We start from the raw sequence: 21,606 nt of genomic DNA on the forward strand, positions 1-21,606 counted from the left end.
CCATTCATTTTTATTTTTATTTTCAAAATATAGTCCGGCCCCCCACATGGTCTGAAGGACGGTGGACCAGCCCACGGCTGGAAAAGGTTGCTGACCCCTGGGTTAGAGCATTGGAAAAACTCAGCTTTGGCTGAGTCATGATGGCCAATTTACATGGACAATCCTGATCCAGACCAGCTAAGACAGGAACCAGCCAGCTGAGACAGAGATCCTGCTACATAACTGTTATAAGTTTGGGGGGGTGCGGTATGTTGTATGCCTCAACCTCCTTCTAATTCCAGATACAATTCCAGAGATACAATTCCTGGAATAGCCAAGCATGTGTCAATTTCAATACCCATAAAATCAGCTGCAGCGCAAGATGGGGCAGTGGCACCCAGTATTGGAGAAACTCAGAGCTAACCAAAACATCCCAGGAAAATCTTGAGCGGGTTTTGGAGTCCTTCCTTCCTGGGGCCCCTTGCACACTCACTTAAACTCAGGGCTGAGCAGGAGCACTGGAAAGGAGAGAGCAACAAGAATATTTATGATTATGATTATGATTAGTTATTACATTTCCTGGTCTCTATACAAAAAAGTCTCAAAGCAACTTAGCAATATAAAATACAGCTGGATAAAATCAGTTAAAATTAAACCACAAGACATCCAAAAAATACAGAGAAATTGTTCCAACTTATAGTGCTTTTTGGGTTCTATTCCAATGTTTCTTTAGCCATTCCACTGTCAAAGAGCTCTTACTGTCCAAAAGGTCTTCCTGGTGTATTGTCGGAATTTTCTTGTAACTTGAAGCCATTGGTTTGAGTCCTTCCCTCTAGAACAGAACACAGGCTTGTTCCCTCTTCCATGTGACAGCCCTCTAGATATTTGAAGACAGCTATCTCCTCTCAGTCTCCTCTTTTCTAGGGTAAACATACCCAGCTCCTTCAACCCTTCCTCTTAAGGCTTGGTTTCCAGACCCTTGATCATCTTGCTTGCTTTCCACTATCCACGTTTCCACAGATATATTCTGCTTTTTTTTGTTTGCCTGCTTGCTTTACCTGCAGTGAGTCTTATGACAACCTTTGATATTCAAAACTGGGGAAAAGACTCCACCTCAGATTTCCTTTTAATATCATAAATCAGTGCTTTTTTTTCTGGGGAGGCCGCAGGGGCATGCATACCCCTAAACATTTTGTGAATCTTTGTACTTTTGTCCATTTACTGTATTTAATTTTCCCCAATTTGAACAATAAAATGATGGTTTTCTTGAGTTAAAATGAGAGTACCCCTAAACATTTTTTTAGAAAAAAGCACTGCCATAAATTCTCTGTTGGCGTTGCCACAAATCCGCTGCCAGCGAAAAAATCCAGAGGCATAGCTGTCAAGCATAGCTGGAAGTGAGAGCTGGACCATAAAGAAGGCTGATCGACAAAGAATTGATGCTTTTGAATTATGGTGCTGGAGGAGACTCTTGAGAGTCCCATGGACTGCAAGAAGATCAAACCTCTCCATTCTTAAGGAAATCAGCCCTGAGTGCTCACTGGAAGGACAGATCCTGAAGCTGAGGCTCCAATACTTTGGCCACCTCATGAGAAGAGAAGACACCCTGGAAAAGACCCTGGTGTTGGGAAAGATGGAGGGCACAAGGAGAAGGGGATGACAGAGGACAAGATGGTTGGACAGTGTTCTCGAAGCTACAAACATGAGTCTGACCAAACTGCGGGAGGCAGTGGAAGACAGGAGTGCCTGGCGTGCTCTGGTCCATGGAGTCATGAAGAGTCGGACACGACTAAACGACTAAACAATAGCTGTCAACTTTTCTCTTTTCTTGCGAGGAATCCTATTCTGAATAACGGAATTTCCTTTTAAAAAAGGGAAACGTTGACAGCTACGGATAGGAAGGCGACCTCGGAGGAGCCCGCCCGCGGGGTTTTTCTGACACTCCTCCTTCTGACTAGGAGGAAGCAAGAGCGGGACAAGACTGATAGCTAGCAGTAGAGCGGGTTGAGCTCCTGCTTGGGAAAATCAGATGCAGGAAGACGCCCCTTCGAACGTGCTCGCGGCAATCACGGGCTCTGTCCCCGCCGACGAGTCCGCTGGTGTCGAAAGCGGGGTTCCTTCTCTACGGACGCGACACGCCACGCGACCGAGAATGCGGGCGGGCGGCCCACAGACAGAGGACAGAAATCGGCGCAGAGCTTCTCTGCCCGAGGGAAGAGGAAGTAGCAGCCCGGTAAGGAGAGAGGAGTCGGTCAGGGCCGTTGGAAGATCTCTGAGCGCAGGCGGTGGAATGCGGTGGACGTGGCGGCACCAGATCCTCCCCGTCTATAGCCCTTCGCGCCGTTCCGTGAGCGCCCCAGAGACTTTGGAGGGGCAGGGCGCAATGGGGGAGAGAGGCGCGTTGCAGAGAAAAAAACACACCTTCTCGGAGGATGCCCTGGGCCTTGAAGGATACCTCTCTGGCACTTATGACTCTGAAAGGCCAAGAGCCCAGCTGAGGCAAATACACATCCCCTTGTTCGGTGCTCTGAGCTTTGAAGGATACAACCCTTACGTCACCAATGATCCCTACAAACCTGCTGACATCTATGGTGACTTTAACTCTGGGAGAGAAAACCGCTTCCTTTCAGGCATCCAGGTGGGGAACTGCAATACCCTCTGCTTGAAGAAGTCTCTGGCCCCTGCGGTTCATCCTGGGAACTCTTCTGAAGAGGATTCTGGGCTCCCAATCAAATCATTTCTGCTGTCAGGTCACCATTTGACCTATAATAGAGCCATCTATGGTCTCCTGGCGTGCACCCTGGAGAGTTTAGATGAGTCCGAGCTAAAAAAGTTCAAGGGCGAACTCTGCCATTTCTACCTTCCGATGGGCGATCTCCAGGCCACCCAGGACTGGCTGCAGGAACGTGGTGCTTGGACTCTCTGCCATCTGCTGCTCAGACACTATGATGTGGATGGTGCCGTGGAGGTGGCAGCCAAGGTGCTGAAGGCCATCGACTGCCAGCCGCATGCGGACAAGCTTCTCCGTGGAAGGGCAAGTAAGGACCTCGGAAAGGGGAACATTTGTTTGAGCCTGATTATCTCCTCATGAATAAATGTTGGCTGGAGGAAGAGAGGTTTCTTTAGCTGGGTCGTGTTTGTCATAAACTTATTATTTACATTCTCAGTGTGTCTTAACCAATTGGAGGGAGGACTCAGAAATCGCAGGTCTCTCTTCCTATACAGTATTTATATTATTTTATTGCATAAAATTTATACCTCAGTTGGTTGTAAAAAAAACCAACAACCCTCAAGCAGTTTTTAATGCCCCTCTTTGCCCTTCCTCCACCTCACATTATTTCTTCACATCGTTTCAACATGGACATTAAATGGCAAGAATCACATTATTTATCATCTTTGCATTGTAGCTCTCAATTCCTCTTTCATGCTTTATTCATTTCCCCTTCTTTGCAATTATTTTGAAAAATGACACTACAAATGAGTGCACACAACCAGTGATCTCAAACAGACACAGTTTTCTCCTGTGACCAAGAGCAGATGTCTTTTACTAGTTAGAAGTAGTTTCATCGGGGTTTCTACTTGTAATCAGGTCTGACTTTCAGTATAGAATAAATAGGAATTTATAGTATGAGATAAACAATGAAAATTTACAGCAAAATTGCTGTGGGTTCCATCCCTCTTCAGATCATCTCTTGTTTCCATTTCCCCACTTTGATTTATCCATGTCAGGATGCCTGTGTTATCAAAGAGTTGTGTGTGTGTGTGTGTGTGTGTGTGTGTGTGTGTGAGAGAGAGAGAGAGAGAGAGAGAGAGAGAGAGAGAGAGAGAGAGAGAGAGAGAGAGAGAGAGAGATTGGGTTAACAACCAAATTAGTACCATCTCTACTTTTTGCATTCCATTTCCTGACGACCCAAAGGTTTACAGACCCAATCTGTGGGTGCAAGTACATCCCACTGAACTCAGTAGGCCTTTCCCCTATTCCTCATACAAGCAGAACAAGGTGAAATTCACTTCACATTTGTCTAATCTTCAAGGTTTGCTTCTTCATTTTCACAGCAGCCATGTGGGAAAATAAATCACTGACCTTGTTTTTACAGGCATTCCTGAGTTCTCAGTGCAAGTATCAGAATCCCCTCTATTTGCAGAGAAAGGGCAGTGCCGAAAGACAAGTCCTGCAAATTCCAGGAAAAGTGTATTTTGCTACCAGTGTCTTAGAGAGGTAAAGGGCTGGACTCATCCTGGTTTGTATTAGCCCCTATTAACACCTAACTTGTGAATTTGAATTTCAAGCTTAGGTAAGTTTGTGGTTTTGCTATTCAACACGAATTACAGTGGTACCTCTGGTACCTCGGGTCAAGTACTTAATTCGTTCAGGAGGTTCGTTCTTAACCTGAAGTACTACTTTAGCTAATGGGGTATCCTGCTGCTGCCGCGCCGCCGGAGCACGATTTCTGTTCTCATCCTGAAGCAAAGTGCTTAACCTGAGGTACTATTTCTGGTTTAGCGGAGTCTGTGACCTGAAGCGTATGTAGCCCGAGGTACCACTATACTTGGAATGGACAGGTGTGTCCAACACAAATAATTGTTTTTTTTTTGTTGTGAGCTGCAAATGGCCAACTGCACACACTCCTATTGTGATTGCTGTATATAGCGTGGAAATGTTCTGTGTGGGATCTATACTATGATGTTATCAATTTACAATAATCCCATGTTTCAATAGAATTCTTCAGATTTCAACCTGTCCCCAGTGTCTGAAGGAGCAGGAGGCAATTCTTTGACTAAAGAGGAGGGTGTGCACCTTGACTCCTGTGTACCTGCATGCAAATGCATTGATATGACTACAAAATGTTGGTTCACTACTTCCTTGCACACCCACCCATCCTTATCTTTCCTTACCTAGAGAGTGCAGGTAATTTAATATTTTTGGGTTACATCTGCCTTTGGTAAGTACCCTGAGATCTTTGGAAAGAATGGCAAATATTCTGTAAACATTTTTGGCTAAAAGTCTAGATTAAAAAGAAAAGAAAAGACAATGCCTGTAATCACCATACAATAGCTCATTGCCAAAACAAACACAAAAGGCGGATGCTGTGACATAGCATTTAGTGTTTCCATAGGGTGGGGCTCAAGCCATGCTCCTTGGTGTAGGAACTAGGGCACTGCAAGAAGATAAGAATGCCTATATTTTCAGATAGGATGGGCAGTATGGCATAAATATTAATCATTACTGCTTTGCCACAGGATCTTCCAGAGAAAATCATACCAGATGTGGTTTGGGATTCACAGAGGAACCATGAAATCTACAGGTGAGATCTTTTTACAATCTCTACATTCAAATAATGTTTTCAACATTGAATTGTCTGCTGACAATTCTGGGAAAGGTACTACAGAACACATTCAGCTAATGTGGGTCTCACGGAGGCATACCCAAAATCACCCCTGAAATATACAATGTATATGTGTGTGTGGCGACATCTCAGAGAGATCAGACACAGAAGTTTCCCACCCTTCTCGTACTGCAGCACAAAGGCAACGTGATTCGCAGGGGGGTGGGGTTGCTGATACAGCTCCTTGCAAGGGCACAAAAGACCCTAGGTACATCTCTGGGGTCTCATGGTCTTCATATAACCAGCTTACATCTGTGACAGCATGTTGTGATTGTGCAGTGGGTGAATTCTGTTACAGAAAAGCTTACCTGCCATGGTAATGGAAGGGAGACTGGAGCCCTCCCCATGCTCACTGGATTTGGCTGGTTTAGAGAATTACTAAGAGTCACTCACATAACCTTTTGTTAGTTCCAGCATTTAAAAGCATTTTTTTCCAGTACCGAAAGAAGCCTTACTTACTTCCTGGGCAGTCTTGTAGCCAAAATACTTCTCTATGACAAAATGCTGTGTGTGTGTGTGTGGCAAGATGTTTGCTTGGGAGATTCTCTTTACTAAAAGCTTCATCCCTATACTTGGCCACTGTGTAGCAAAGAGCTTTCAAGGGGAGCCCAGATTTTTCTTATCCTTACCCTTCTAATCAACTCTCCTCATCCCCATACAGCTTCCAATATGTTATTTGCATAGGTCTGCCACCCACACAGCTGTGGAAATGTTCAGGGATGCAGGAGAGGATATATTGTTTGATTATAGCCTTTCCAACTTGGGTTAACAAGTTCACAATTTAGCAGAGTAACATTCCCCTTTTTAAACGTACAGCAGATGTGTTTGCTCAGGCTTGCTAAAGCCTCTATAATAACTGTTCTGGTATTTCCCCCTTATTCCCTCATAAAAGATAAGACACGACACAGTCTTATTTAAAAGTATAAAAGGTTTACTCACATTCTGTTCACAATCGGATCCCAGAAGTAAATGAAAGGCAAGACATGGAAAGATGGATTTATTTTTAATTGTTTTTTTTTTCTTTTCTGTATTTTGTATTTTTTGTTTTCTTTTTTTATTTTCTTATTACTTTTGTAACTTCTTTTGAAATTTTAATAAATATCATTTAAAAAAAAATGAACTTTTACTACATTGCCATTAGTATGAGAAGAACATGCAGGCCATACATATTAATAGTTGTGAGATGAGCTACAGATACATCTAATACAGGCATGTCCAACAGGTAGATCCTGATCTGATCTACCCGGTAGATCACTGGACGTCTGTGGTAGATCACCAGCTCCCCCCCAAAAAAACCCCTTAACAACTTTGGCTCCTCTAAAAAAAAGCTCAACATTTTCCCCCTGCACCCCCCAAAAATGGGGCTTTCCTCCTCCCTGTAAAAAGCTCAGCTACTTTGGCCTGAACCCCAAAAAAGTGGGTAGATCACTGCCAGTTTTTAACTCTGTGAGTAGATCACAGTCTCTTGGGAGTTGGCCACCCCTGATCTAATAGAACAGCAGGGGAAACTGCACTGATCACTGTTCCTTTCATCTTTCTCTTTGTTGCATTCAGGTTGTGCTCCCTTGAGGCTGGCTCCTTTCAGTGCTACTACACTGATCTCATATTTGAGGTGGGAGCGGGTGTCACCATAACATACCACTTTGATTCATGGCACAAGCACCTGAATGGAAGGGATGCACAGAGGTTGTCTGTCGCTGGTCCATTGCTCAACATCCAAGCGGATCCACTCGAGGCTGTGGCAGCCGTTCACTTCCCTCACTTCCTGTGCCTTGCAGGTACGGTAGGGGGGTGGGGAACCTTCCAATGGTATAACTGTAACTGGAGGAATGAATACTAAACAAGAATACGATATAACATGTGTGGGATGTAATCCACTGGGAGCAGTCAAGTACAACATTAGCTGTTTTGACTCAGAGATGGCAGGTAAACAGGAAGGAGCTGTTACCAGGAGGGCTGGTGCGGAAAAGAGAAGGGCTAGTGTGCAGGAGGAGATATCTGGCTTTAAAGAAGAATGGGAACATTTTACAAATTACTTAAAACAACAACAAAATGAACTGGACTCCTTGGCAGGTTTTGAATAAACATACACAAATTTATTATTGCTAACATAATAGACAGATAAATTAAGGATCTTTACAAGTTTATAATATGCAGAGAATAATATGTGTTGAAAAATCAGAGAGAGGAGCTGAGGGAAGTCTTGGGGGGGGAGGGAGGGAGGATTTTTCTTGGGGAGGGGGAAGGAGGAAATGGGGGAAATGAAGATGATATGTTTTTGATAATTTGTTATGATGAAATTCTTAATAAAAATTATTTTTTGAAAAATGTTTAGATAACCTCCAGAGCCACTGCCCTAAGCAAGCTACCTATTATTGACCCATATTCCATTTGTGTTCCTTCTTTTTACAGATGGGGACAGCTCCCAAGTCTACATTGGACATTTTGTGGAAGAGGGGATGAGTCTAGAAAAGCCAAGCAGAGTGGGGTCACGTCATGCTGTGTTGAGAAACCCCAAGTTCTCTTCCCGTGGAGTAGTTTTCAAAAAGCCTTGGTTTAAACGGAAGATGAAGGTCCACTGCATCACACTGCTCTATCAAGTGCTTGAAGTTCCAGCTCAAAAATTCCATCTATACCTCCTCCCAAACGACTCTTCTCTAAGAAAGGTAATTGGGAATCTTTCACTCTGCTAAGTGGCACGAGACTTGCAATATGATTAGATGCAAGAACTGTGGGCAAACTCATTCATCAAGGTGTGCTTGGATTGATTGATTGATTGATTGATTGATTGATTGATTGATTGAAGTTCTAGCAAACATGAACCCACATTAGCAGTTGTCCCCCACCAGCATTAGTGTTCAAATATCCAGTATAAAAATAAACCCCTTTCCTTTGCTGGGCAGAAGCCAAATGACTGTCTTCTTCTCTAGACACAGTGTTGTCATCGAATTGTGTAAAGAAAATACCTTTATGCCAGGTTACGCAGCATGTTGACTTGGAAGTCTTCCCTGAGGTGAGGCTTGGAATTGGCTTAGCAGCTTGGCATTTCCCTTGCATGTCTCAAAAATCACTCTGTTTGTGCTTCCCAGACAGTCCATGAGAAAGAAGAGAAATGCCCTTCGTGGAGATTGGATAAACCCTCTGTCATCCTCAAGCCTCTGAGGATTGGCTCTCGCTTCTTTGTGCAGAAGTTAGATGATGTTGAAATCTGCCCCAAGGTAAGACGCAAAAATGATGGAAAGTGTTACCTGGAGGGAGTCTGTGTGGTATGAGAAGGGGACAGCTATACCAGGATCCCTTCAACCTCTTATTTACTCCCCTTAAAATTGGTAGACCATGGGCTTTGCGCCCCCTAACCCATGGATTTGCCCTAACCCCAGATGTTGCGCCCGGTGCGGCCGGCCCCCCCTGCACCCCCCACGCTACGCCACTGGCTGAGCCATAGTCACACAGCTTTCCCTCTTTCCCACAGGAACTGGAGCTTCAATATTTGCATGCAGACATGGAGCAGCAGTACCTTGAACTCTATGCTGAACACAGGCAAGATAAGTTCCACTTCAACCTGATAGAGAAGAAAAGGGATGAACTCGTCTGGGAGGCCTTTGTGAGACAAGGTGAGCTTTGCTCAAGGGAAGACCGCAAGATTAGACCATAGCTTGAAAAGGCCACATGCACTCTCTGACTGCATCTTCCCTGTTCTCTTTCAGAAGAGCTGAAATCTTCTAACCCAACAGAAGGTCAGTAGGAATGCAGTAATAGCCTACCCAGGGTTGCACATCTGGAATGGTGCATATTCACTATGGGAAATTTTAGAGTGAGATTTGGAAGTCATCCTTGTAGTCTCTGCTTGCTTCATGCATCTACTCATTCTCTCTCCCTCTCTCCCTCTCTCTCTCTTTTCCAGCTGCTAGTGGCTACATAGAGACTACTGCACTGTTCCTCAGCAGTGTCTCTGGAACATGCCATGAGTTATTTCTCATATTCTCAGCCATTTTCTATCCCTATAAATGTCTGGGAGCCAGGACAGCTTGAAGACAAACTAGGCCTTCTACTTTGATCACCTCTCTCTAGAGCTCACTGTCTTGAAACATTCTCTGAAGCCATTTTTTTAAAAGAGCATTTTCTTTTATTTTTGTCTGACAGAGGCAAGCCCACCTCATCCAATGTCAGTCTCATCAAAACAACATTTCATTGAGCAACACCGGGAAGAGCTGATCCAGCGGACCAGCAACGTTGAAGCGGTGCTGGATATGCTCCTTGGCACCATTCTGAATAATGAGCAGTATGAAATGATTTCTTCGAAGGGAACCAACCAAGAGAAAATGAGGGCGCTTTACATGCTGGCACCAAGTTGGAACCGCTATTGCAAGGATCTGCTTTACAAAGTACTGAAGAACAGAAATCCATATCTTTTTGATGAACTGGAAGGGAAATGAGACCACAATGAAGTCAAAGAGAGACAACAGGAACTCCAACTGCATGTACTATGTGACTTCAGTTCTTCCTTAATCAATAAAGAAGGGACCGTATGAGGTCACTTCCTTAATGCTTTGGGGGGGGATTTCCAACAAAGGAAATAATATTATGTATTTGCCCTTGCATGAGCTCTCTTTTGTTTATCTTACTAAAACGTGTGGTTCATTCTTAGCAATGAGGACAAAGAAGGGCAGGTCAGCTGACCACAAATAAACAGGTGCAATTGCCTAATTCCTAGCTTGCAGTGAGCTGCATTACGGTTGTTGTTTTTTATTCTGCTAAAAGGGCTTCACAGCCTGTTTCTCAAACACGTGTGGGACAGGAGGTTTAAATTTTAATTTACAAAATTAATCCCCAATCCATTGCCATCAAAATCAGCAATTGCTGCTGGCCGAGCCTTGTTCTTTTCCACTTTGTCCATCACCAGAGAAGAGTGGGAGAAAGAAACTTGCTTATTGCAAGCACCAGCAGCATGAGGCAGATGTCTCTCCCTAAGCAGGTGTCTTAAAAATAAGGGGACTGCTTGCTTTGGCTGCACCAGTAGGGAACAGGCATGTCCACTGCCAAATCGAGCAGCATTTAAACACACACACCCCAGTCATCAGCAGTGAGCTATCAGAAAACGTACAAGGATTTTAGGCTGACAAGTTTTTCAACCTAAATCAGATAAGTTCTGGTTTTAGATTGATAGAAAAAGTGTCACAGTTATTTCTGAAAACCAGAGTTATGGGAGCACAACAGAATGGCAGGAAATTGCCCAAATCTCACTGCAAAACCAGCAAGCACTAAGCATAGGTTTGTGCAAGGCAGAAAAGAAGTCCTCAAAGAGCTTCACAGGCTGAAGAGATCTCCAGAAGAGTTCCTTCTGCAGTGTAGCGAAGAAGTGGGGAGAAAGAATTGCAACAGGGGCTGCTCCTGGCTGGACTCTGGGACTCAGGCTGAGCCCCCTGCCTCCCTCAGCACTAACTAGAGGGACTAGAAATGGCAACAGAATGAGACACTCCTTCCTGCTTACCTCTGCAGTGTGGGGTGTAATCCATTGGAGCAGTCAAATACAACATTTCTTGTTTCCCTAGAGTGGACACAGGAAGTGTTACTCCAGCCAAGATAGAATTTCCTGAAACCCATGGTCTGGAGCTTCCTCCCCCTGCATATGACCAGGTAGATGAGCATGACCCTTGCAGACCTAACAAAAGGCCCAGTCATGCAACCATCTCTCTCTCCTATTTTGGCCACTGCTCCTGGTGCATTTGATGCTGTCTGCTGGCTCTCTGCCAGCAGCACATAGGCCCATCCTTACAAGGATGTAAGCCACACTAGTCCTGAGAGACGTGCATTGGCTTCCAGTATGTTTCCGAGCCCAATTCAAAGTGTTGATGCTGACCTTTAAAGCCCTAAATGGCCTCGGTCCTGTATAACTGAAGGAATGTCTCCACCTCCATCGTTCAGCCTGGACACTGAGATCCAGCACCGAGGGCCTTCTGGCAGTTCCCTCACTGCGAGAAGTGAGGTTACAGGGAACCAGGCAGAGGGCCTTCTCAGTAGTGGCGCCTGCCCTGTGGAACACTCTCCCATCAGATGTCAAGGAAATAAGCAACTATTCTAGTTTTAAAAGACATCTGAAGGCAGCCCTGTTTAGGGAACTTTTAATGTTGTATGCTGTATTGTGTTTTTAATATTCGATTGGGAGCTGCCCAAATTGGCTGGGGAAATCCAGCCAGATGGGCCGGGTATAAATAATAAATTATTATTATTATTTCTGGGATCATACTTTGAACTGAATGTGAGTAAACATTTCATTACTTATAACGAAGACTCTTGTGTCTTTTTTCTTTAAGGAGGGAATCAAAGGGGTCTTACCAGGAATATACCATATTTTTCGCTCCATAAGATGCATCTGACCATAAGACGCACCTAGTTTTTAGAGGAGGAAAATGGGGGATGGGGGAATATTCTGAATCAAATGTTGTACTCAACTATTTAATAAACTACCAGTATAATATCAGAGGGAGAGGGACAGGAGCTGTATGTTTCTTTAGCATGCACGCTCAAGGAGTGACGAGCGGGGAGGCAGCACAGCCCCAGACGGACCTGACACAGGAATCCCAGCAGCCTCCCTCCTCTCGTGTAAACAGCTCCTATCCCTCTTTGCTGCTTTAAAGTGAGCCCGTCCCTCCCTCCCTCCCTACTCCACAGCTCGCTTTAAAGCAGCAAAGCAGGGCAGGAGCCACTTACACCTAGCTTCCTGCTGTGTGTAGAAGGGAATGAACTCTGCTGTATGACTCACTAGCTTGAGTTAGGAAGGATAATATTTAATCAATATGTCCTCTCCTACTATCCACAATTCCCACATGCAGCCTCTCCTGTTTTGTGCTTTTTTACAGGGCTCAGCTGGTGCTGACTTTGAATGGGTGTGATGGTGAAGATTATCCACAGCCATCTTTTGGACATCTTGAAGGACTTGGGGAGGAGGAACTCAAGAAGTCCAAGGGCAAATTCATTCAGTTCCTTTAGTGAACAGGTTTAGGTATTTGTGCTCCTTTAGTTTTTATACTTCAGGGTCTACAGAACTCCCTGCCACAATAAATTTAATCAAACCTTATTTTGCCTTTTTCTGCTGCTATCCATTCCCCTAGAAGGCCTTCGAAGTATGAATGGCACAGGCCTGAGTTTGACGCTGGAGACGGAATGATATAGTAACTAGGATGGCTAATTAAAGGTATATTTTGTACATTAATGGAATACTGATATTAACTTGGGGTCTTACATGAGTTTGTTGACAGTTTTGAAGGACTCTGTTGTCTCGATGAGAGATGTGAAGGAGAAGACCTGTGGTCTTGCAAACAATTTCCCAGAAAAGGAGTTACTCTGCAGTTCGCCCATTAATCCTGGCCCTTACCCGCTGCACACCTGAGGCTGCCTGGTTTCCTAACTGTGGTTAGATCAGGAGAAACCTGTAGGCTTGTGTTCTCCTTCCTGCTGTCTCCTCTCCTGGCAGGTTGGTGTCATGTTGCATGTCTTACTTACCTAAAAGTTAATGGAAGGAAATGAAGGTCAGCAGAAGGCCATATATCCCTCACAATATATACACCAGTTGAGAAATACTTTCCAATTATTGGCCTTTAAAATGAGGAACAGAAGTCCTCTCAAGGAGGAAGAAACTTTGAAAATAAGGGCACGCTTAGGGATCTGAAACTTCAAGCCCGCACGCCTTGCCAACCCTAGTCCCTATCTATGCAGGCCAGGTTGGATTGCTGGACTTATCTGAGAGCACAGGAATACAGGAAGCTGCCTTATGTCAGTTGGTCCACCTGGCTCAGTATTACTGACACTGACAGTGACTCTTCAGGGTCCGGGACAGGGGTCTTCCCAGCGCTACCTGGAGACCACAAGGGATTGAACCTTGGGTCTTTTTGCATAAAAGCAAGCGCTCTGCCATTGAGTCACGGACCTTCCCCAATCAGCCTAGTCTGAAGTTTTACGCACTGAATGTGCTCCTACTGCCAGCATTAGGAAGGGAAGGGCAATTGTCCCACCATATACAGCTAAATGCAGGCATGCTGGAATATTCTGTTACTGATTTGCTACTAATGCAAATAATGGTGTATCACTCTACCTTTCAACCTGTGGAGTTGTGACCGAGTTAACCAGATGATTCTGATGTCGTTTTAATATATCACCCGGCTCAGCTGCCTTTAATTTGTTTTTTCCTCCAGCTTCATCCCACCAGAACGTCTCTCTCTCCAGTCCTGCAGAAACCACATGCTGCAAAAATCAGCATTTTTAAGTGCATGACTGTGCCAGGAGAAGGGATATTCCCAAACAGCATCATAGGACACTCCAAGACAGCCGCTATTTTTGAATGGGGATTCCAACCACACATGAGCAAATTCAGTTTGCGCAATTAAAGCAGATTTGAAGCTGTTGTGCAACATTCTCACTTTCCCAAAAGGAAACTGACAGAAAAATGTGGTGGGAAATGTCAGAGAGCACTTACTTTGAAGCAACATCTAGCCTTCCTGCAAATGAATCAGAGCAAATGCTGCCATCTAATTTCCCTGCAAACAAATTGGGATAAATGCCCCCCCAACTTTTATTTTTTGTTTATTTATTTATTTAGCCTTTTTAACTTTCACACAATACAGCGTCTGTACTGAGATGAAGACTCCAATATACAGCTCCCAAGGGATAATATTCACGTCTTAGAAACTAACATTTTGTTGCTTTCCTTCTGAATCTGTGGCTTTTGAGACTTCCGAGAATCATTTGAGGAAGTGAAAAATTAGGCAGGGGGAAAAAAAACCTTTTGTAACAAATCTGGTTTTTTTGAGGCAGTGAGAGACATGAGAAAGAGGTCCTGTGGTCTTACAGAAAGTGTATCAAAGAAGTTACTCTGTGGATTCCCTATTAATGAATACATTAATAGAATACATTGCTGATGCTGCGCCGCTGGCACACGATTTCCGTTCTCATCCTGGGGCAAAGTTCTCAACTCGAGGTAACTCTTCCAAGTTAGCGGAGTTTGTAACCTGAAGCGTTTGTAACCTGAGGCATTTGTAACTCGAGGTACCACTGTACTGATAATTTACCTGGTGCAGAGAATAGGTTGCCCCAACTCCTAACCATCCTTCCTCCTCTCTCCTCCATGGAGGATGACTTCCCTTCACATGTCTTGTTTAACTAAATGTTAATGGGAGGAAATGGGGATCAACAACCTCCCAAAATAGCCAGGAAGTCAAATGCAAAGAGAGCACATTAGGGCATCCTGACTACTTCAATACAGTTCTGGAATTAAGGAGAGGGGTGAGGAGGTCCTGGTTCTTTTTTTGTGTACAACTCAGCTATTATTGGTGGGACTTATGCATATCCTAAAAGGCAACACCAAATCACACACACCTGATTCGCCCACAAGAGAGCAAAGCAGATTCATGCATGCATTTATAAAAGTATTTGTATACTGCTATACCATTAATAGCATGGGTAGGCAAACTAAGGCCCGGGGGCCGGATCCAGCCCAATCGCCTTCTAAATCCAGCCCACAGACCGTACGGGATTCAACGTGTTGTTACATGAGTTGAATGTGTCCTTTTATTTAAAATGCATCTCTGGGTTATTTGTGGGGCATAGGAATTCGTTCATCTCCCCCCCACAAAATATATATATATATAGTCCGGGCCCCCACAAGGTCTGAGGGACAGTGGACCGGCCCCCTGCTGAAAAAGTTTGCTGACCCCTGATTAATACACAATATAGCAAAGTGGTTTACAGCAACAGAACTGGGGGGGGGGGGAGTTAAAACCAGACATCACTTAACCATTATGAAAGGATCATTAATTTCCTGCATAGGCCAGGCAGAATAGAAGAGTTTTCAGCAGAGGTTTAAAAGTTGGCACAAAAGATGCCTGAATCTCTGGGCGGATGACACTAAAGGTTATATTTCTTATTTTCAAATGAACCTCTATGAGGCTGAAAATTCATTTATCAGCACGGTGTGGGTTCCCTTCCCCACGTGCATCGCGCTGCAGTTGCTCAACCACCTGCTGCGTCCTGTCCCTTCCTCCCGCTTTTCCCCGGCCTCCTCCCAGCTTTGGATCCCGGGGACAAGAAACCCCTTCCCTTCTACCACAATGTAGGAAAAACCTCTCTCAGAAAAGCTTAAGCAGACTTCAGGGTCCTTCCCCTCGGAGCCCTTCCGAAGCCGCGCAACTTGCGCGCCTGCCGAAGCGCACGGCTGGGCGGGGGAGGGAAAGAGAGAGCAGCGGGAAGAAAAAGCCCTTCAGGCCATCTCGTCCTCGCCGTCGAGTCTGCTAGTGTCTGAAGCGGAAATTCTCCTCTGGCTTTCCAGGCGATTGGGGGCGGTAGGCGGGGAAGGCGAGAGTCTCAAGATCCCAGCACAAGGGATGAGGAAGTCGCGTGCGAAGGAGAGAAACCGAAACGTCGCAGAAAGCCTCCAGCAGGCTTCGGCGTCCTGGCAGAGACTGCGCACCTGCTTAAGCGCAGGGGTTGGGCAGGAGCAGCCGCGGCAATCGCGGTCTCCGTCACCGCCGTCGAGTTCCCTGGTGCCTCTCGGGACTTCGACGGGGCGAGCGACTGAAGCGGGCAGGGAAGGCGGCTGGGAGAGGCCAGAAACCCGCGCAGAGCTTCCCCGCCCGAGGGATGTGGAAGTAGCCCGTTAAGGAGAAGGAAGCCGCTCTTGCAGGGCCTTTTGGTGGGGGGGAAATGCTGTCGGTGAAATGTTTCCTGAGCTGCGCTGGGGACGGGTGCTTCTCTGAAGAGGATTCCTTCCGCTCCGGCAGAGCATCCCGGCTGCCAAGTCTCCGCTTGTTCCGTGGCGCCAGCCGTGGCCCCCTGAGTCTCACCCCGGCGCGCTCCGAGGAGGGCGAGCTGGAGAAGTTCCCGGTCGAGCTGCTCCGCCACAACTGCGTGAGCAGCGCCGTGGAGGTGGCGCCCGAGGCGCGGAGGACCATCGACGGCCGGCGCCAGGTGGACAAGCGCCTCCTCCTCAGCAGGCAAGGTAAGGACCTCGGGAAGGGGAGCCGTTGCTTCGCCCGGATCTCCTATGGAAACGTTGGCCGGGAGAGGGGAGGTTTGCTTCCCGGGGTCCAGCTGTACAAGCGCGTGGCGACAAAATTGGAGGGACGACTTGGGAATCCCCTGCCTCCCTTCTTATATCCCCGCTTTGCTCTCCTTCTCCCTCTCATTATTCCATTGCATCACCTCAACATGGACATTAAACGGCAGGGACGGAATTTCGAATATATTGTATCTCTCTTCTATGCGTTATTCTGAAGAACACTTTCTTACTCAATCTTCCTTTGCAACAGTTATTTTGAAAAATGGCAAGCCGGGCTAGGAAAGACTTGCCTCTATCTGCGGCCTTGGAGAGTCACTTGACCTTGAAAGTTGGCCCTGGGAAATTAGGCAGGCAAGCGGTAGGATCCCGTATGGGGAAGCTTTTCATACCCTGTTGAGGTTCTCGTTCTTTTTCTGCTGATGTCAAAACAAGCAAACAAACGTTTCTACAACAGGTAATTTGCAAAATGTCACAATGTCTAGTGATGAGATGATCCACACGGGAAGGAAACATCTATGGAAAATTCCTGAAAAGGACCCAGAACACATTTTCGAAGAATGTGAGAAAGGTCACAAATTGCCGATTAGAACTCGGGAAAGGGGGATGAAAACTTGTCACCAATTTGTGGAATGCGTAGAAATGGACAATTGGAAACAGAGGCAGTCGTACAAAATGCAGCACAAGGTGAGTTTGGTTTAGGGTTCTTCCTAATCCTCAAGGACAATGAAATTTCTCCTTCGATCGCAGTACAGCTATGTGGGATTATAAATAATTGTCCTTATTTTACAGAGTGGAATCAAATTTCAATCCAGATTCCTGCCCACTCAGTGCTGCGGTGAGAAAAAACCCCAGTTTGTAGAAGAAGAAAGCAGTAGTCAGACAGATAAGACTGCAGATTTTGGGGGAAGTGTCCCGTGTAGCAGGTGTCCCAGTAAGGTAAGGGACTGGACTCAATCTGATTTGCATTACCACCCACAGGAATGAGGAATACATGGATACTTTCAAGGTGAATCTACCAAACTTGAAATTCAGGTTTACTGTGGAAAGTAATCTGTTTGTGGGAATGTTAAGGAAGGTAGGAGAGGATATATTGTTTTGACATTATCCCTCCTCATGCTAGTGAGAAAACAGCTGGGGGGGGGATCCTTTTGCACCTTATTGGAAGCAAGTTGATGATTCGTTAGAATCATTTAATTAAGCATCCAGTCTGCCTTGTCCAGTCTGGATTGTTCCTGGTAAGTTTCCCCTTTATTTCCCTCTTAAAATAATAACACCACAACACAGTCTTCTTTAAGAGTAAGAATAAAGTTTTACTCACATTCAGTTCATAGCAGTAATCTGAAGGCAGGCTTTATCTTGTGGTTACAGTGAAAAGAAGTCTGAGCTACATCTCAGACTTTCTGCTTTTGGGCTCCATCCTATGTGAAGGTTGAGCCATGTGCTGGCTGAGAGCCAGGAGAGCAAGAGTCCAAGAGACAGATGGTTGCATGGCCAGCCAGGGTCATGCCCATCTACCTGGTCACACAAAGGGGCAGGAAGCGTCAGAGCAGTTATGACAGGAAGTCCTCTCTGTCTGGAGCCACATTCCTCTGTGTGTCCATTCTAGGCAACAGGAAAATGTTGTACTTGGCTGCTCTAGTAATAATACATCCCACACTTTTTAGAACCGTTGGTGTTGTTTGTGTGTGTGTCAATAGATAGTGGTAAAGCAGTTTCCCTACAGTTGGCAATGGAAGTAAATAGAATTGCAATTGCACACTGTGATTTCAGTTTCGGGTAGAATCATCAATCCTATTCACATTTTACAGACGGTCCACTGAATGTTATCAATTTGAAATCCACACGTTTTTTTCTGGTGCTTTAACATTTTTTAATCAATGTACATTCAGCTTGTAGCGGAGTTCGTCAATTTCAGCCTACCTTCGTGGAATGTCTCCTATACTAAACTGCCTGTTGAGGATTTTGGGGGAAGGACATTCTTATTTTCAGATGAGATTGGGTGGGTGTGCACGTGAATTGGCATCAATATTAATCATTACTGTTTTGTTAAAGGTTCTTCCAGGAAAAATCATCCCAGAGGTGGTTCTGGATTTACAAGGGAATCATACATCCTACAAGTGAGTAATTTATCTCACACATTTTTCAGCCTACCTTCTGGGGAATGTTCTGTAGACTCGGCTCATGTGAGTCGCACAATCATGATGAATGTTGGTGTTCTCTAAAGCACACCCAGGTTACATCTGTAGCTGCACATTTATGTGGCAGATCACTAGCAGTGACCAAGATCTATTTCAAGGAAGCTGTGGGTCAGCTACTATATCAGATGCAGGAATACCAAGGATGAATAACCACAAATTTCATGCAGTGTTAAACTTTTACTACATGATATGTTTTACCAAGCAAGCACATAGGACACGAGTTATGATTTCTCTTAACAGCCAAGGAATGTGTTCCACCCCCTTCCCCATTTGACTTTTTCTTGCTTGCTTTCAGGTTATGCTTTACTGAGCCTGGCTCTTTCCATTGCTGTTATACTGATCTCATATTTGAGGTGAGGGGAGCTGTGACCATCACATACCAATTTGACTCATGGCCTAAACACCTGAACAGGTGGGATGCATGGAAGTTGATGGTTGCCAGCCCTTTGCTCAACATCCAAGCAGATCCAGTCGAGTCTGTGTCAGCTATTCAACTCCCTCACTTCTTGTGTCTTGCAGGTATGGTAAGAGAAAGCTTCCATAACCATTGTAACAAGAATCCTAAATGGGATTGACTATCATGGCATGGGAGGGAGAAGTAGGAAGACTTGGCTTCCTAACCTAAGCTCTTATTTCCCCCCACTTGTAACATGCTTGTCCCTCTTAAACCATTTTGATTATGAGAACAGCAGGGCAATAAATCAGCATTAAGCGTTGGGTTTGACTAATGTTTACTCAGAGTAAACCCACTGAAAGGAATGACTAAATGGATCAATTCATTTCAATGGGTAAAGATTAGTCATTTGGGAGGTAGGACAGGATACACATCTAATAAATAATAAATGGTAGTTGAATAGTTCATGTGAACTTGAGTATGCACCTCGAGTGTTTACACACTCTTCCGAGGACAAAATAGCTCTGCTGTCCATAGCCCATGTTTTCTGGTTTCCTGCCCTTGATTTGTTTTGTGGGAAGATGTGCAGATGCTCCTTGAACTTTAGTGCCCATTCCTTACTACCAATTCAGATAATAAATGCTGCTGTGTGATTTGAATTGCAGCTATTTTATTCCAAGGACCGCCAGATCCATTGTAGGTGCAGAAAGTGAATCTCAATCCAGACAAAACTGGAAGGAGAGTTCTAAGGGGCTGGCAGAGAAGTCTAGAGGACCATCTCTGGCCCCCAAGACTGAGGATACCCACTTTTGCTGCAGTGCCTCAGCTAAGAAATTTCTTGTTGCAGTAGAGCCAGGTTTTTTTTCTTTTTCCCTTTAGCAGATGCTTCAAAATTCTGTTGTTCATATATGCATTTGGCCTGGATGACCTGTGAAGTCTTTTTATCAGCTCCTGATAATTTAATGTCACTGCTATTTTCTTGGGGTTTTTTTTTTAATTGCTGGTTTTGGATTTATGACTTTTATTAGCCGTTTTCACGTGTCCCATTTGAGATAAAAAGACACAAGTTTTTGTTTTTACAAAATATATAAATATTTCACCCTACACACCTAGATAAGCTCATTAAAATACAGCTCAATAACTAATTTCGATATATGTTTGCTCAAAAATATTTTTTGCCAATTTAACTGATTTATGTATGCCTTACATTAATGCAGTCTGGCACTTTCCACTTGCCTGTGCAATAGACATGCCTATTACGATGTTCATGTCTTACGGTATTGGAAGCTGGGAAACAGAGAGCAGATGCTCATTTGAGACAATTTGTGCTAGACATAAAGCAGCATCTATTATCACAGGCTATAAAAAAAAGCAAGCCAGTTATGAAAAAAAAAAAAAAAAGGCTGGATAAATTGATGGTCAGCCTGTCACTTGAAACAGCACAACAGCATTCCAGTGTAGAGTATTTTGAACCTTCTGGAGTCTTCAGGAATGGGTGAACTAAAGGTCTTGAGAACTACCATAGATGCCTACCTTAGGGCAGTGGGTCTACAGGCTAACTACTATTAAACTGTGTTTCATTTGCATTCCTTCCTCTGATAGGTAAAAAGGGTTCCCAAGTCCGTATAGCACATTTTGTCGGTAGGATGATGAGTCTGCAGAAGCCAGACAGAGTGGGACCACTTCATGCTGTGTTGGAAAACCCCAAGTTATCTCCCTGTGGAGCAGTTTTCAAAAAGTTTTGGTTTAAGCAAAAGATAAAGGTGCACGCTGTGGCCCTGCTCTATGAAAAGCTGGAAGTCTCTGCTCCAATATTCCACCTCTACCTCCTCCCCAATGACTCTTCCTTTAAAAAGGTAACCAGGAATCTCCAGTTCTACTAGGTTCTACAAATTTGCAATATGATTAGCTTGATCCTGTTGATCAGAGCAAGGTCTGAAGGTCTGAAGGCATATGAAGCCATCATCTTGCTGAGGACAAGGAGGTCAGGGTTTGGTCAGTGCCTGGGTGGGTGGTTAATTGCATGTGTGGTTTCTTGGATTCCATGGTGGAAAAAAGACAGGGAATCCATTGACCAAGATTCAGTATTGAGTGTCAAAGTGACCTAGTTTTCCTTATATGTTGTTAGTCTCGGAAGCGTTTACCCAGAGAATATCTGAACCTCTGCCAGTTCAGTTTGTTGGAAAATCCTCCAGCAGTTTGTCATCTTCTTTGCATGTCTCAAAAGTGACTTTGTTTGCTCGTTCCAGGCTGTCCATGAGTATGAAGTGAAGTGCCATTCACGAAAAATGCAAAAAAATCCTGTGACCATGAAACCTCTTAAGATTGGCTCTTGCTTCTTTGTGCAGAAGTTAGATGGTGTCACAATCTATCCAAAGGTACAGCGCGAAGAGGGTGAAACGTTTTGCTGGGAGGGTACCTAGCCTGTGAGGTATGAGGATAGGAGAAACTCAGCTCAGACCTCTTCAGCCTTTTGCTTACCCTCTTGAATGGAGGGCTGGGTGGAAAGCTGTGGGTTAAGCAACATTCGCACATAGAATCATAGAGTTGGAAGGAACTTTGGGAGTCATCTTTTCCACCTGCCTCTACAGTCCACCT

At 44.8% G+C, this 21,606-nt stretch overlaps 3 protein-coding genes across 3 annotated transcripts; all 3 read left to right on the top strand.

The window, feature by feature from the left end:
* Window positions 1-1,729: 1,729 nt before the first annotated feature.
* On the top strand, window positions 1,730-4,318 carry LOC128399338 (uncharacterized). Its single transcript, XM_053360673.1, has 2 exons — window positions 1,730-3,017; window positions 4,077-4,318. The coding sequence occupies exons 1-2, from the start codon at window positions 2,009-2,011 to the stop codon at window positions 4,229-4,231; spliced, it is 1,164 nt and encodes a 387-aa protein (XP_053216648.1). The 5' UTR covers window positions 1,730-2,008; the 3' UTR covers window positions 4,232-4,318.
* Window positions 4,319-5,205: 887 nt separating this feature from the next.
* On the top strand, window positions 5,206-10,575 carry LOC128398902 (NACHT, LRR and PYD domains-containing protein 1a-like; the record flags this gene model as incomplete). The annotated part of the gene is made up of 7 exons (XM_053360167.1): window positions 5,206-5,285; window positions 6,921-7,144; window positions 7,779-8,032; window positions 8,456-8,584; window positions 8,839-8,980; window positions 9,074-9,103; window positions 9,510-10,575. Coding segments are annotated over 7 exons (1,152 nt in total), but the record flags the coding sequence as incomplete, so codon positions are not given.
* A 6,316-nt stretch (window positions 10,576-16,891) lies between these two features.
* LOC128400097 (NACHT, LRR and PYD domains-containing protein 1b allele 5-like) lies at window positions 16,892-21,503 on the top strand. The gene is made up of 6 exons (XM_053362098.1): window positions 16,892-17,100; window positions 17,206-17,352; window positions 18,469-18,533; window positions 18,910-19,133; window positions 20,611-20,864; window positions 21,258-21,503. Exons 1-6 carry the CDS (start codon window positions 16,906-16,908, stop codon window positions 21,429-21,431), a joined length of 1,059 nt encoding a protein of 352 aa, XP_053218073.1. The 5' UTR covers window positions 16,892-16,905; the 3' UTR covers window positions 21,432-21,503.
* The last annotated feature ends 103 nt before the right edge of the window (window positions 21,504-21,606 follow it).

The sequence above is a fragment of the Podarcis raffonei genome, chromosome 13, assembly GCF_027172205.1.
Source record: "Podarcis raffonei isolate rPodRaf1 chromosome 13, rPodRaf1.pri, whole genome shotgun sequence".
NCBI lineage: Eukaryota > Metazoa > Chordata > Lepidosauria > Squamata > Lacertidae > Podarcis > Podarcis raffonei.